This window comes from Myxocyprinus asiaticus, chromosome 20 (assembly GCF_019703515.2).
Source record: "Myxocyprinus asiaticus isolate MX2 ecotype Aquarium Trade chromosome 20, UBuf_Myxa_2, whole genome shotgun sequence".
NCBI classification, from domain to species: domain Eukaryota; kingdom Metazoa; phylum Chordata; class Actinopteri; order Cypriniformes; family Catostomidae; genus Myxocyprinus; species Myxocyprinus asiaticus.
Genome location: NC_059363.1, coordinates 6,114,358 through 6,128,706, shown reverse-complemented (window position 1 = coordinate 6,128,706; position 14,349 = coordinate 6,114,358). Strand labels below are relative to the sequence as shown.

Sequence of the window (14,349 nt, the reverse complement as noted above, 5' to 3'; positions counted from 1 at the left end):
CTCTTGATGCCTTGACCCCAGCCTCAGTCCATTCCTTGTGAAGTTCACCCAAATTCTTGAATCGATTTTGCTTGACAATCCTCATAAGGCTGCGGTTCTCTCGGTTGGTTGTGCATCTTTTTCTTCCACACTTTTTCCTTCCACTCAACTTTCTGTTAACATGCTTGGATACAGCACTCTGTGAACAGCCAGCTTCTTTGGCAATGAATGTTTGTGGCTTACCCTCCTTGTGAAGGGTGTCAATGATTGTCTTCTGGACAACTGTCAGATCAGCAGTCTTCCCCATGATTGTGTAGCCTAGTGAACCAAACTGAGAGACCATTTTGAAGGCTCAGGAAACCTTTGCAGGTGTTTTGAGTTGATTAGCTGATTGGCATGTCACCATATTCTAATTTTTTGAGATAGTGAATTGGTGGGTTTTTGTTAAATGTGAGCCAAAATCATCACAATTAAAAGAACCAAAGACTTAAACTACTTCAGTCTATGTGCATTGAATTTATTTAATACACGAGTTTCACAATTTGAGTTGAATTACTGAAATAAATGAACTTTTCCACGACATTCTAATTTATTGAGATGCACCTGTATTTCGCTATTGAGGAATCCCCGACGACCCTGCCTGGACACCAAATTACGTTTCACAACAGAGTACATGCGAGAAGTGATACGAGATACGAAAACAGATGCATGATCATATGTTATGCATTTCAGAATATGATGTGTATGTTTTTAATCGTCTTTACATAATGTGTAAAGGCATCATATATTTTATTGGTTACAATATTGAAAAAGTTCCTCCTACTGAAAAATCTACCTATTTGCTTACCTGACTGTCCAAGAGAATTGGTAATTTCTCTCCAACTCTTCTCTTTCTCCACCCAGTTGTGGTACAGTTCAGAGGAAACATCAAATAGGCACTGGTGCTGCTGCCAATGTTCCACTAATTTTTCCTCCATTTCTTCGGTCCAATGAGACTTTCTTGATACCGCAGCCATGTTAGTTGATGTTCTGTTGCAGGTACATCAGGAAACCTCCCACTGAAACTTCCCGTGCCCCGTTTCTTGCTCTCTCATTGGCTGTAGGTCAACACTGCAGTTGTATTCAGTCAAAACACATTTCACATTGCGCGATTTGGAATCGCAGACAGGTCCATATATTTAAAATGCTAGATATCTCGCTGACATCAGCGACGTGTCGGCAATTCTCTCAGATCGTGTCTTTGATAATGCATACATTGCGTTCATCACTCAAGGGAGTGAGCTCTGATTTGCCTATGATTTCGGGCTTTTGTTGCCGATCTCCACAAAACTGTCAGCGAGTGAAAATCGGGCCAAAATCGTGTAGTGTAAATTCGGCATAACAGGTCAGATATGCGTGGATGTGCGTAGATGCTGCAGAAAATAGCATGAAGCCTCCACACGTGCTACGTCTCTGCAGTAACATGCTCAACAAGCCACGTGATAAGATGCACGGGATGACAGTCTCAGACGCGGAGGCAACTGAGATTCGTCCTCCGCCACCCAGATTGAGGTGAGTCACTACTCCACCACGAGGACTTAGAGCGCATTGGGAATTGGGCATTCTAAACTGGGGAGAAAAGGGGAGAAAATAAAAATAAAAAAATAATAAATTTTATAATAGCAGCGTTCGTGTTGGAGTCCTCGCCACTGGCCGAGATCGTGAAGTCCCTCACTGGCATCCACCAGATCAAACACCAAGTCCTCCTGGAGCTATGCTCGGAGCAAGAACAGTGATACCAGGTGCTCCTGCAAGCCCAGGTAGAAGACCGACAAGCGATACGGAACTTGTTGCCGCAAAGGGGTATTCCAGCAGCAACCCCGTTCCAGACCACGGCCACACCCCATGTCACGCTGCCTAAAATGGGGCCCCAGGATGATCCTGAGGCATTTCTCGAAATGTTTGAGCACACGGCTGAAGGGTGGGCTGGCCCAACACGCAATGGGCAGTCCGGTTGCTGCTGCTGCTGTTGTCGGGGGAAGCCCAGCTCGTGGCGCAACAGCTTCCTGTAGCGAACCTGCTGGAGTACTCCAATCTGAAACTAGCCATCCTGCAACAGGTCGGCCGCAACCCCGAGCAGCACCATCAGCGTTTTTGGGCTCTGTCATTTGGGCGGCCGTTTGGCTTTGCCCAACAGCTCCGTGATGCCTGTCGGAGGTGGTTGCTGGTGGGGATGAGCGATGCCGACAACATAGTCAACTTAGTGATGCTAAGTTCATCAAGAGGCTGCTGAAGGGGACAGCAGAATGGGTCCAGTGCCACCATCTGGCATCGCTAGATGAGGCAGTCCAGCTGGCTGAGGACCATTTGACGGCGTATTCGGGGGACAGCGAGTCCCCTTCTTCTTTCTCTCTCTCTCCATCTCTCTCTACTTCTGCCTCTCCATTTCACCCTGTTCCCACACCCCGGAAAAGGGGGGTAATGCCCCAAAGCCAGTTTCCCGGAGCCAGGGTTTCCCTGGGCCCTTTGTATTTTCTCCCTCTTCCCATCAGGTTGGGGAATCTGTAGCCGCAGGTGTGGGTGTAAAGCCTGGGCCGATGTGTTGGCGTTGTGGGGAGCCTGGGCATTTCTAGAACCAATGCCAGGTGATGAAGTTGGGGGTCCAGGTCCCCGACATACCACAGGCCACCCCCGAAAGAGCAGGGATGTATCGCATACCTGTGACTCTCCAAGGGGGTACATATCAAGCCTTGGTGGATTCAGGCTGTAATCAGACCTCAATTCACCAATGCTTGGATCAAGGGGAGGAATTGGGTACAGCACGCCGGGTGAAGGTGAGGTGTGTACATGGGGATGTTCACAATTACCCTGTAGTGCCTGTTACAGTCCAATTTCGGGGTCAAAAGCATAGAACAGAGATGGTGGTTAGTCTTCGCCTCACCCATCCACTGATTCTGGGAAAAAATTGGCCACCATTTCAAACATTGTTGAGGGGAATGTGTATGGATGGGTCCTGTGATAGGAAAGTTTGGTGTGGGGTGTGCATGGCACTGGCTGGGGAGGCTGAGCCGGAGCCGTCAACCTCAGCTCCACGTCAGGGAAGGGAGGGCTCCGCCCTTCTGGTCCTCCAGGAAATCCCCATGGGGGATTGGTTTTCCAGGCGGCTCATTCTAATCCGATGGAAGGACATTTAGGGCAAGACAAGACACTGAACCGTCTAATGGCCCGGTTTTATTGGCCGGGTATTCGCGGGGATGTACGCATGTGGTGTGCTAAATGTCGCGAATGTCAGTTGGTGAATCCACCGGCCACTTCAAAAGCGCCATTGTGTCCTCTTCCGTTGATCGAGGTCCCCTTTGAAAGAATTGGCATGGACCTCGTCAGGACATTAGAATGGACGGCAAGGGGGCATCGCTTTGTATTAGTCTCGGTGGATTATGCAACGCGATACTCTGAAGCAGTGCCCCTGCGCAACATTTCAGCACCCAGTGTTGTGGAGGTACTCTTCAAAATGATCTCCCGAGTTGGGATCCCGAAAGAGATCATAACTGATCAGGCCACCTTGTTTATGACATGTACACTCTGCAGACTTTATGAATTATTGGGGATTAATTCGATTCACACCAGTGTTTACCATCCTCAGAAAGACAGATGGCCTGGTCAAATGTTTTAATCGAACTCTTAAAAACATGATTCGGAAGTTTGTACACAAGGATGTGGGAAATTGGGATAAGTGGCTTGAACCCCTGTTATTTGCAGTACGAGAGGTCCCGCAAGCCTCCACAGGGTTTTCCCCGTTTGAATTATTATATGGGCATAAGCCTCTCAGAATTCTAGACATCTTGAGGGAAAATTGGGAGGAGAGACCTTCGGAGAGTAAAAGCGAAATTCAATACGTTCTTGACCTGAGAGCAAAACTTCACACATTAGGGCAACTCACACAGGAGAATTTACTCCAGTCTCAAGAACGTCAATCCCAGGTGTATAATAGCGGCACTCAGCTGTGGGAATTTTCACAGGGAGATAAGGTCCTCGTATTATTACCACGTTGAGCTCTAAATTACTCGCCAAGTGGCAAGGGCCCTTTGAGGTCACACGATGAGTCGGGAAGTAGACTATGAGGTGAAGCGAACGGATATAGGTGGAGCACGGCAGATATACCACCTCAATCTCCTAAAATTATGGAGAGAGTGCAATTGGCGACAGTTGTTAAGGAGAGAGAGGAGCTGGGACTGGAGATGAATTTAAAAGCAGCATTTCAAAATACCCCGGTTCCTTGTGGAGACCACCTCTCACCGTCCCAAGTCAAGGAGGTTGCCAGGTTGCAAACAGAGTTTTCTGATGTGTTTTCACCTCTATCTGGTCGTACAACCTCATAGAACACCACACTGAAATGGTCCCAGGGGTAGTGGTAAGGTCAAGCCCCTATCGACTACCAGAGCACAAAAAACAAGTGGTCTGAGAAGAAATTACGGCCATGCTCGATATGGGGTAATTGACGAGTCCCATAGTGACTGGTCCAGCCCGGTGATCTTGGTCCCAAAAGCCAACGGCTCGATTCGGTTCTGTGTGGACTATAGAAAAGTCAATGTGGTGTCAAAATTTGACGCGTATCCAATGTCTTGCATTGAGGAACTGCTCGATCGGTTAGGCGCAGTGCGCTTTTATTCGACACTGGACTTGACAAAGGAATACTGGCAGATCCCCTTGACTCCCATGTCCCAGGAAAACATGGCATTTTCCACTCCGTTTGGCTCACACCAATTTGTAACCCTTCCTTTCGGTTTGTTTGGGGTCCCAGCTACGTTCCAGTGACTCATGGACAAAGTCCTCCGCCTGCATGCTGCATATGCCGCTGCCTATCTAGATGATATTATAATTTATAGCAATGATTGGCAGCGGCACATCCAACATCTGAGGGCTGTCCTGAGATTGCTAAAATGGGCGGGTCTCACAGCAAACCCGAAAAAGTGTGTAATTGGATGGGTAGAAGTAAAGTATCTGGGCTTCCACTTGGGACATGGACAGGTGCATCCCCAAATTCATAAAACAGCAGCAATTGCGACCTGCCCGAGACCCAAGACCAAAAAGGAGGTGAGACAGTTCCTGTGGCTGATTTCCTCTCTCAAAATGGGATGGCTCCCCGGCCTGAGTCGGGCGGTGGGGGTATGTGGAAGAGGGGGAGTGGTCGAGCACCGATCTCTGGAGAGCGAAGCCGGGAGAGGTGAGTGGAAAAGGATTCACACCTGTGCGGGAATTGACTAACAGCTGATTTGTATTGCAGTGAGCAGCAGCGTGGATAAAAGGAACAGTGTCAGCAGCAGAGGGAAGAGTGTTAAAAATAATAAGTTAATTTGGAACTGTCATCGCAGTCCCATCACCTATTGATGTAAGGTCCTTAATATTAATGACAGAATTTTAGTAAAATAACATTATATTAATATGAAAGGAATTTAAGAATAAGTACTATACAATGTGTCAGTTGTATAAAGAGGATGATGAGGTCAGAGCGGAAGCATCAACGATGACAGGATGAAGTGATGGAGCAGAGATGAGAGAAAGTGAAGAGTGATGAGACAAGAAAAAGATTTGAAGACTTTGAAGCAAAGTGGTATTACCAGGGTAATACTATGGTACTGCAAGATTACTGTATACATATTTCATGAAATTGTAATGGTACTCCAAGGTACTTAAAAAAATACCAATGTTTAAAAAAAAAAAAAAAAAAAAACTGTAATACCATGGTGCTTTTTGTGATAAATATAACAGAATAGGTTTTTATTTTCTGATAAAGGAAACAATGCAAAATTAGGATATGTACTGTATATATGAAAGGAATTACTTATGTACTCTATAAACAAAGAAATTAGTTTAGTGAATAAGTACTATAAGTGTATGTATTGGATCATTCTAATAAAACATCTTATCTGTTATCAACTTTATATTTGATTGGTATAAAATGTTTTTTTTTTTTTTTTTTTTACTTTTCAAAACTCTTGTATAAAAAAAAAAAAAAAAAAAAAAAAAAGGGGGAAAGTATTACCATTTTTGCCTGATTTATTTTCTTTACGACTGTCCACTGTGTCTGGGGAAAAAACAAGTACATTTCTTTAAGTTCAAGTTGAATGCATTAAGGCATTAATGCATTGAGACATTCGAGCAAGGGCATTTTGGGCATGTCAATAATACACCACATAACAGCTCATAACAACACCTTTTTTCCATGAGATCCACAATCTGCCATCTTGTCCATATTGGTGTGGCTGAAAGCCCCAGGAACAGAGGGGCTCGTAAAAACTTCCCACAAATTCAGCTTGGCTAACTTGACAACAAAGTTGTATAGCCAATGTTATCTCCCTGGTTAGTGGTGTTTACTGTATCCAAAGACTCAGATGCTCCACTTTATTGCTGTCCACCACATCACTTTGATGTAACTTTTCTTACAACTTATTCTAAAAATATTACGACTTTAATCTCATAATGCTACGACTTCATATTCGTAATTTTGCCTTTCTTCTGAAAGTATTACGACTTTATTCTTGAAATCTTATTGTTATTATTATTATTATTATTATTATTATTAAGTGGCACTAAAATGCCGTCGTACAATTTCCCATGAAGCTCAGTTTGTGTTTGTTTGTGTATGAGTGGGTGCGGCCTCTGTTCAAACGTGGTAGGGAGGATTTTAGGGGCGTGAGAGAGAATTTATGAACTCCACCCGGACTTCCAGTTCTCGTTTCTACTTTCAGACTTTTCAAGAATATCATCTGTGTGCTATTCACTAAACCAAACAGGTATATGCTTTCTGTTTTGACTGTATCACATTTTCAGGTTAATAGATTTGAATTTGGACTTTGTTTGCAAATTGATATTCAAACGATGAGTTTGATGAGTTTGGTTTGCCTAAAGCAAACGAAAGTAGGTGGGTTGGCCTTAAGGTGGAATGTCAACTAAGTATTACAGAAATTGAAAATATAATTGGACACTTTCTAAACACAATGTTGGATTTTACTTGTACTTTTGCTAGCTTTAAATAAGTGATAGTCCTATTGTGGGATTAACAGGCCCAGAAAAATCCACAGGCTTTCGAAGAGGATGTTATCAAGTCTGAACTTGCAGTGTTCTTTGAATGGCACAGTAGTATATGCTGTTGACTGGGGGATAACTTGCAGCTGTATTCATGCGTGTGCATCTTTCGAATGTGAATACTTTTAAAAAAAAAATTAATACATTGCAGTTTGGTGTGTGTGTGTGTGTGTGTGTGTGTATATATGTATGTATATATATATATATATATATATATATATGTATATATTGTCTATTGTGTATTCTATATATACTTTTTTCTTTTCAATATTTATCTATTTTTTATTACATTTAAATTATTTTTTAAAAGTCTTGTTGCTGTTTTTGTATTGTTGTGTACTGGAAGCTCCTGTCACCAAGAGAAATTCCTTGTATGTGTAAGCATACTTGGCAATAAAGCTCATTCTGATTCTGAAAAGGGGAAAACAATAGAAATGTTAAACAAAGTAATTCCCTCAAAAAATGAACATTCTATCATCGTTTACTCCCCCTCTTGTTGTTCCAAACATGTATGACTTTCTTCCATGAAACTCAAAAGACAATGTTAAGCAGAATGACAGCCTCAGTCTGTAATTTATGCTGAGATAAGAGAGGCAGATCTAATCGCAGAGTAATAAAAACTCAAAACAAACCCAAAATGTCAAGAAATACAGGAAACCCAAGAATCCAGAACACAACAAACACCACAGCCTACAAAGGAAAAGATCTGACAAAGACAGTCTGAAATCGCCCCCTTGGGTGCCCGCCATTTTGTAAGAGTGTCTGAATTCTGAGTGAGCCACTCGTTCCCTACTTTTCTCACTCATTATTGCCCACAATGCAATCTGATTTCAAGTGTACATTCGATTTACACTCGATGACAGTTAATAGCTCATAATCCAGCACGGGGAAGACATACGAGCTGGGTGTTTACTGCTTCCTTCACTCTTGCAATGTTTTATTTCATGCTGAATGTATTAAATACATTTTTGACAAATCATTACTTGATTAAAATAAAATATAGACAGGCAAAACATACAGATACATTTTAAAATGTACTCTTTATATTTTATACAGAATTTTGCCATTAAGCTGAAGAATTCTTTATTTACAAAATAATTCACTGAGGTAGTATTATTTTAACTCCGGAGACTGCACACAGTGGAAATGATAATTCTGTGGATGATTTAAATATTCGGTTATAACATGTAGGTTATGATAATTTGGTTGGATGAGGGCGCGATGCGCCCAGAAACGCTACCCTCTTGTATTGTTGTTTAAATATACTAAAGTATAACAAATAGATACAATAATGTACATTGATAAAATGTGTTTACTCTTTATATTAACGTATATATTAAAAATGACAAACAGAATGAAGATTTGTTGTATTTATATATTATTTAATAAGAATGTCAAGTAAGGCCCAAGTAGTTTAAAAGTTTGTATTCTTTTTCGTTGTTTCTGCGACAGCCCCAGAGCTTCAATACTCTGTATATACTTCAGCGTCTGAATTCACACACTCATTTCGTTCACTCACTGCTGAGACATAGTGCACTCACTGCCATTCACTATGTAGGAAATAGTGAATGTTTTCGGACACAGCAAGGGAGAACAGGTGGGTAGTATATACACAGGGACTAACCAGGTAAACAAGAAACACCTGGGGAACAATCAGAGGGGAACAAGGAACAGAGACAAGACCAAGAACTAAACCATGATTTCAAAATAAGAGTCCATACAAAACTAAAGTCCAGAACATATGTTACACAGTCACCATTCACTTTAATTGTATGGATAAAATATGCAATTAAAGTGAGTGGTGACTTAACATATTGCCTAACTTCTTTTGTGTTCCATTAAAGAAAAAGCCATATGGATTTGGAACAATGTGAGGATGAGTAAATTATGACAGAATGTTTTTATTTTGGGGGAACTATCCTTTAAAAATGTATGTTAAAAGTTCTGTACCCAAATCAAACTTAAGTAAATTTAATTGCTTAAAATATGCTGCACCATTATGCAGTGTGCATTCAGTTAAAAAGGCTAAAACTGTTTAGTTACCAAATGTCTATTGTAAACATCACACATCCCCTCTGGCTCCTTATTCGCATTGTGACAAGGGGTGTGGTTGGTGGTTTCTTGGATTTGTGAGTCATCAACACTTTATCTTCCCTTAATCTCTACTGTGATTGGACAGCCAACAGAGAGCATCATGGGAGCATGTAATGCACTTCCAGGGACCCAGTAATTTCAAAACTTATGAAAGCTGTTATAACAAACATCTACAGAATGTAATGGTGTTTTCAAAGAGAAACTGCTTCCTACAGAATAAAAATTCCTACAGAATAAAAGAGAACATTTATACCATGCGCTAACCTATAAAACATATGGACAGTTCCATGTGTACAGCATTCCAGCTGATCTAAAATACACAATATAGTAACAGCTATGAGGCAAAACACCTGGGGCATACGTTACAATTTATCCTAGTTGTGTCGTAAATGGGCATTGAGTTACAACTTACAAGTAACTTTTGGAACATTGCAAAGCAAGGTTGTTTTTTTTTTTTGTAAGTAGTATGACTCAGATTGCTGTAATGTCTCAATTAGACAGTTATAGGGGGCCCCCTTGTGGCCTGAGAGGGAAGAGAGAAGGGGTCTCCAAGTACAATTTCGTTTAGGGCACCCCATATGCCCAGAAACAGCTCTGATGGTTGCAATAAAAAGGCAGACCAATTGGATTATATTAAAGAGCCCATGTTTTGCGTGACAGACTTCAATCCTTTAGACATGTACTGTATAATGATGTTGACATTTACACTCATACACATAGCGGCTCTTCAATACAAAACCGCTCTAAACTGTGCACTTTCCGATGTTTGTCGCCCGGTATCACCTGTGCATGCCAGGTTTCAACATGCACACAAAAATGTATTACAATGAATAAATTTCAAACTTTCCAGTTTGTTGTATTAGTATTAATTTACTGCTCCTGATTCATTTTAGATACAGATCCTGAATATGTAGCTATATTTAAGTATTTTATTTAGTATGATTCATGACAAGACATGATACTAACCTTTCTCTCTGTTTGGTTTTCAGATATCATGAATGTAAGTACATCTTAGTCTTCATTACTGTATTTATCTACTTGAAAACAACAAATATAATGTTATAATTTATTTTATGTTGCATTTCAGCTTTCGGATGCCCTTGGTGATTTTCCACAACAAAACAACCAACAGTCAGGAGGCCCTGTATGGCCCGGCCAACCTGCCAACCCGACCTGGCCCGGCCAACCTGCCAACCCGACCTGGCCCGGCCAACCCGCCAACCCGACCTGGCCTGGGCAGCCCGCCAACCCGACCTGGCCTGGGCAGCCCGCTAACCCGGCCTGGCCAGGGCAACCACCTCAGCCGACCTGGCCTGGTCAGCCTGGACAACCCACTGCTCCGGGGTGGCCTGGACCGGCTCCACAAACCGGCCCTTACGGTGCTCCTGAACAAGCTCCAAAACCATTAGTGAGACTCTTCTTGGATTTGTACAACAGCCATTAAAGTGTTTGTTCTGGTGGTTTCATTTTCCTTAGAATGCCATTTAAATACAGAGGGGTAGTGAATATTCAAATATCTGGATCATGCTTAAGGAATGTTCTGGGTTAAATACAAGATAAGCTATATAACATTCGAGTCATACCTCAGTTTGTAAAAGTGAACAACAATCATGCGTACATTACAGTAATGTACTTACAATGAAAGTCTATGGGGCAAGACGTTGCACTGGTATAAATGTAAAAATACACCTTGTTCAAAAGTATAGCCACAAGATGTAAACATTATAAATGTTAACATGAGACTAATGTGATAGAATTGCTAACAAATCTTGTCTGTACAAAGTTATGTCTAATATTTTTACATTTTAATAGGTCTTCATAACCATGTAAAGTCGGAATTCAGCTTGCCTAGAAAAGTAGTTTGACTGCTAAAAAAACAATATAAACATCTAGCAACCAAATTGGCCCGGTTGCTAAGGAGGGTAGAGTCACATGGTGTAACCTCCTCGTGTTCGCTATAAGGTGGTTCTCGCTCTCGGTGGGGCGCGTGGTGAGTTGTGCGTGGATGCCGCGGAGAATAGCATGAAGCCTCCACATGCGCTACATCTCCGCAGTAACGCGCTCAACAAGCCACGTGATAAGTTGCACGGATTGACGGTGTCAGACGCAGAGGCAACTGAGATTCGTCCTCCGCCACCCCGATTGAGGCGAGTCACTACGTCACTACCAGGACTTAGAACGCATTGGGAATTGGGCAATCCATAATTGGGGAGGAAAAAAAAACAACAACTGTACAGCTCAAATAACACACATTTGTACAGAAGAATTTAATTTGAATTCATTTCTAAGTGCTTGCAATACAAAAATATAAGCTTCACATTTCTGCTTTGAAACGTTCCAGTATGTCTTGCCCCATAGACTTCCATTCTAAGTGTAAATTGTAAACTTTTTTTTTTTGATTTTTTTTTTTTTGTTGCAATTAACAACATGCCACAGATGCTGTCAAAAGAGCGTAACTTGTTTTGAACCCCAGAGTATTTCTTTAAGAAATCATAAAGTAACCAGTATATGCCACTGTTTTTTCTGTATTATGGATTGACCCTTTATGTCTCTTTGCAAGACTGTGCCTTTTGACCTCCCTCTACATAGCGGAGTTTACAACAAAATGCTTATCACCATCAATGGAGAGGTCAAGCCCAATGCTAAACTGTAAGGATAAACACACAACAGACATTTAACACACTGAAGCCATTATATGTAATAATAATACAATTTAATTTACTTAATAAATTGGGTTGTGAGCACTTTTTTGTCCATTTGTAAATTAAGAATAAGTCTCCTCTATTGATTGAGAAAAACTAGAAAGGTTTTTTTTTTTTTTTTTTTGAGAAAATCAGTGCTTTAAGAGCTGAATTCATGTAGTCACAATTGTTTTTTGCACCAGACCCATGTGAAATTGTAACTTGAAGTCAGCATGAAACAGCCCATTTTACTGCTGTAATGTCACATATTTCCAAATTATACCTATCCTGGGTTGATCCATTAGGAATTGATTGGACTGTGAAGAATTATTTCTAAATGACTTGTGCTTGGAGGGGAGGGGTTGTAAAAGTAAGAGGGATTGGTGATGTCAGCCCAAAGGAAAGTGGTTTCAGAGGTGGAGCAATGATTTTTTTCCCTTTAAATAATGCACCGATGAATCGTTCACAATAAGACCAGGAAAGTGTATTAGGATAAATAGGGTCAATTTTGATTTCATGTGGTCTCCTCATGTATTAATCCTTTTTGTAATGTTATGTTTTCTCTTTAAATTAGTATCACTCTTAATCTGAATAAAGGCAAAGACATTGCACTTCATTTAAACCCCCGCTTCAGTGAAAACGGAAAGCAAGTGATTGTGAGAAACAGTCTGATTGGAAACCAGTGGGGCAGAGAAGAGAGAGAGACCCCATCCTTCCCTTTTGTCGCAGGAAAGCCTTTTGAGGTGAGCGTGGCATTAAACCATAATGTTTTTTGTTTTCATCTCAATAGTTTTGTTCAAAAGTCATAAACATTTGTTGTAGGCTCTTAAAGACAAGTTAGTGAATGTCAAAGATATGAAAAAGTTGGATTTCAATTGAACAGTGGAGAAATAAGCCGCAAAACATCCTCACTAGAAATACAGTGACAAATAAAAGTTTGTGTCATTTCTATTTCTGGTCCAAAACTACGTTTTATTCCATGGTTGTTCAATTGGAACTAATTAAGATGTATATGTATATGTATGTGTATGTATATATATATATAATTATTATTATTTTATTTTTTTTCAGCTGAAGATTTTGTGCACAAACACTGAATTCAAAGTGGCAGTGAACAAGTCTCACCTTCTAGAGTTCAAACATCGGATCCGTGAGCTCGACCAAATCAAAGGTCTTAGTATCTACAATGATGTCACCCTCAAATCTGTCAATGTGGAGACACTGCAATAAGATGATAATTCTGTGATATTTCCAAGTTATATGACTCCTCTATATAAACTACCCAATATACTTCCAAAATTCAACCATGCTGGTTCTTTTACCTCTAATAATGAACTTTCTTACTTTTTTTAAAAACCATGTGTGTCAATGTGAGTTTATATTGACTATAGATATTAGAGTGATATAAATCTTCATGTAAATCATGTTAGATCCTGTTTTTCACATATTTTTGCTTAGTGCTAGAATGGTATGACGTAGTTATCTTTGAAACCTCTATAGTGGGTCTGTTACACTGCCAGGGAGGGTTTGGGTTTAAATAAACTTTTAAGGATGTAGTGAAAGGTAATTCAGAAAAGATTATATTAGACAGAATATAGTGTGCATTGTATGCTACATTTCTGAGAAGGATAAAGATGATGATTATGATATTATGATGGCTATAAATATTGTTATGGATATTATGAATTTGATTGTTGCCAGTCATAGTCGAGTGCATAATTAATGTGGAACTAGTAATAAGTACTGTATGAATGTAGTTTAGCTTCAATTGCAGCCAGTGCCAAAGATTGCATGATTCTGAATGATTCCAAAGGATTAAAGAAACACAACAAATGTAAACGGTGAGTAGGGTGTCTGTAATTACAGTCATGTGTGAGATCTGATTGGAACACATTTACTTCCAGCAATATAAATAAAATAACACCACTGTAAACTGATGTCAGGGCAGTGTTGCATTTTTAATCATGGAAACATTCGGTCAGAGACTGTTGCTATGACAGAAATCTAAAAGAACTGACCTTAATTATTCAGAGGTCCCTTTATAAAGAGCCTGGAGCACCTGTTGACTCTTGAGAGTTGAACCCTGTTGCAACCCAGATATAAAGCCTCCAGCATTGTATGGCTGAGTGCACATATTTCAAGCATGTTTATCCATGCATATACTGTACATCACAACAATCCACATTGGTTTACTGCTTGATTCTTTATATACATTTCCAACCCAAGGATACATGCATGTGCATGTAAACATACAGTACAGTTTTATTTCTTTAGACAGTTTTTCCGCTGCTACCTGAATTTTTACTGACTCAAAAGTGTTAACAAAATAACCAATTAAAAACTCAAACATTATATAATGCTTAACAGGTTTGTAGTTGTGTGCATTAAAATATGAAATACCCTATATGAATATTTATCCTGACAAATGTAATATGACATGTATAACTATGTGAGTAATGATCAGTTATGCATTAATCATGTTTATTAATTCTATAAGTAGGACCTTAACCATCATAGACCATGCCTTTTT

The 14,349-nt window shown here is 40.4% G+C and overlaps 1 protein-coding gene across 1 annotated transcript; it reads left to right on the top strand.

Annotated features, from left to right (window-relative positions):
* Positions 1-2,663: 2,663 nt before the first annotated feature.
* Positions 2,664-13,756, top strand: lgals3b (lectin, galactoside binding soluble 3b). Its single transcript, XM_051645996.1, has 5 exons — positions 2,664-2,792; positions 10,226-10,546; positions 11,699-11,787; positions 12,394-12,562; positions 12,891-13,756. Exons 1-5 carry the CDS (start codon positions 2,664-2,666, stop codon positions 13,047-13,049), a joined length of 867 nt encoding a protein of 288 aa, XP_051501956.1. The 3' UTR covers positions 13,050-13,756.
* Positions 13,757-14,349: the final 593 nt, after the last annotated feature.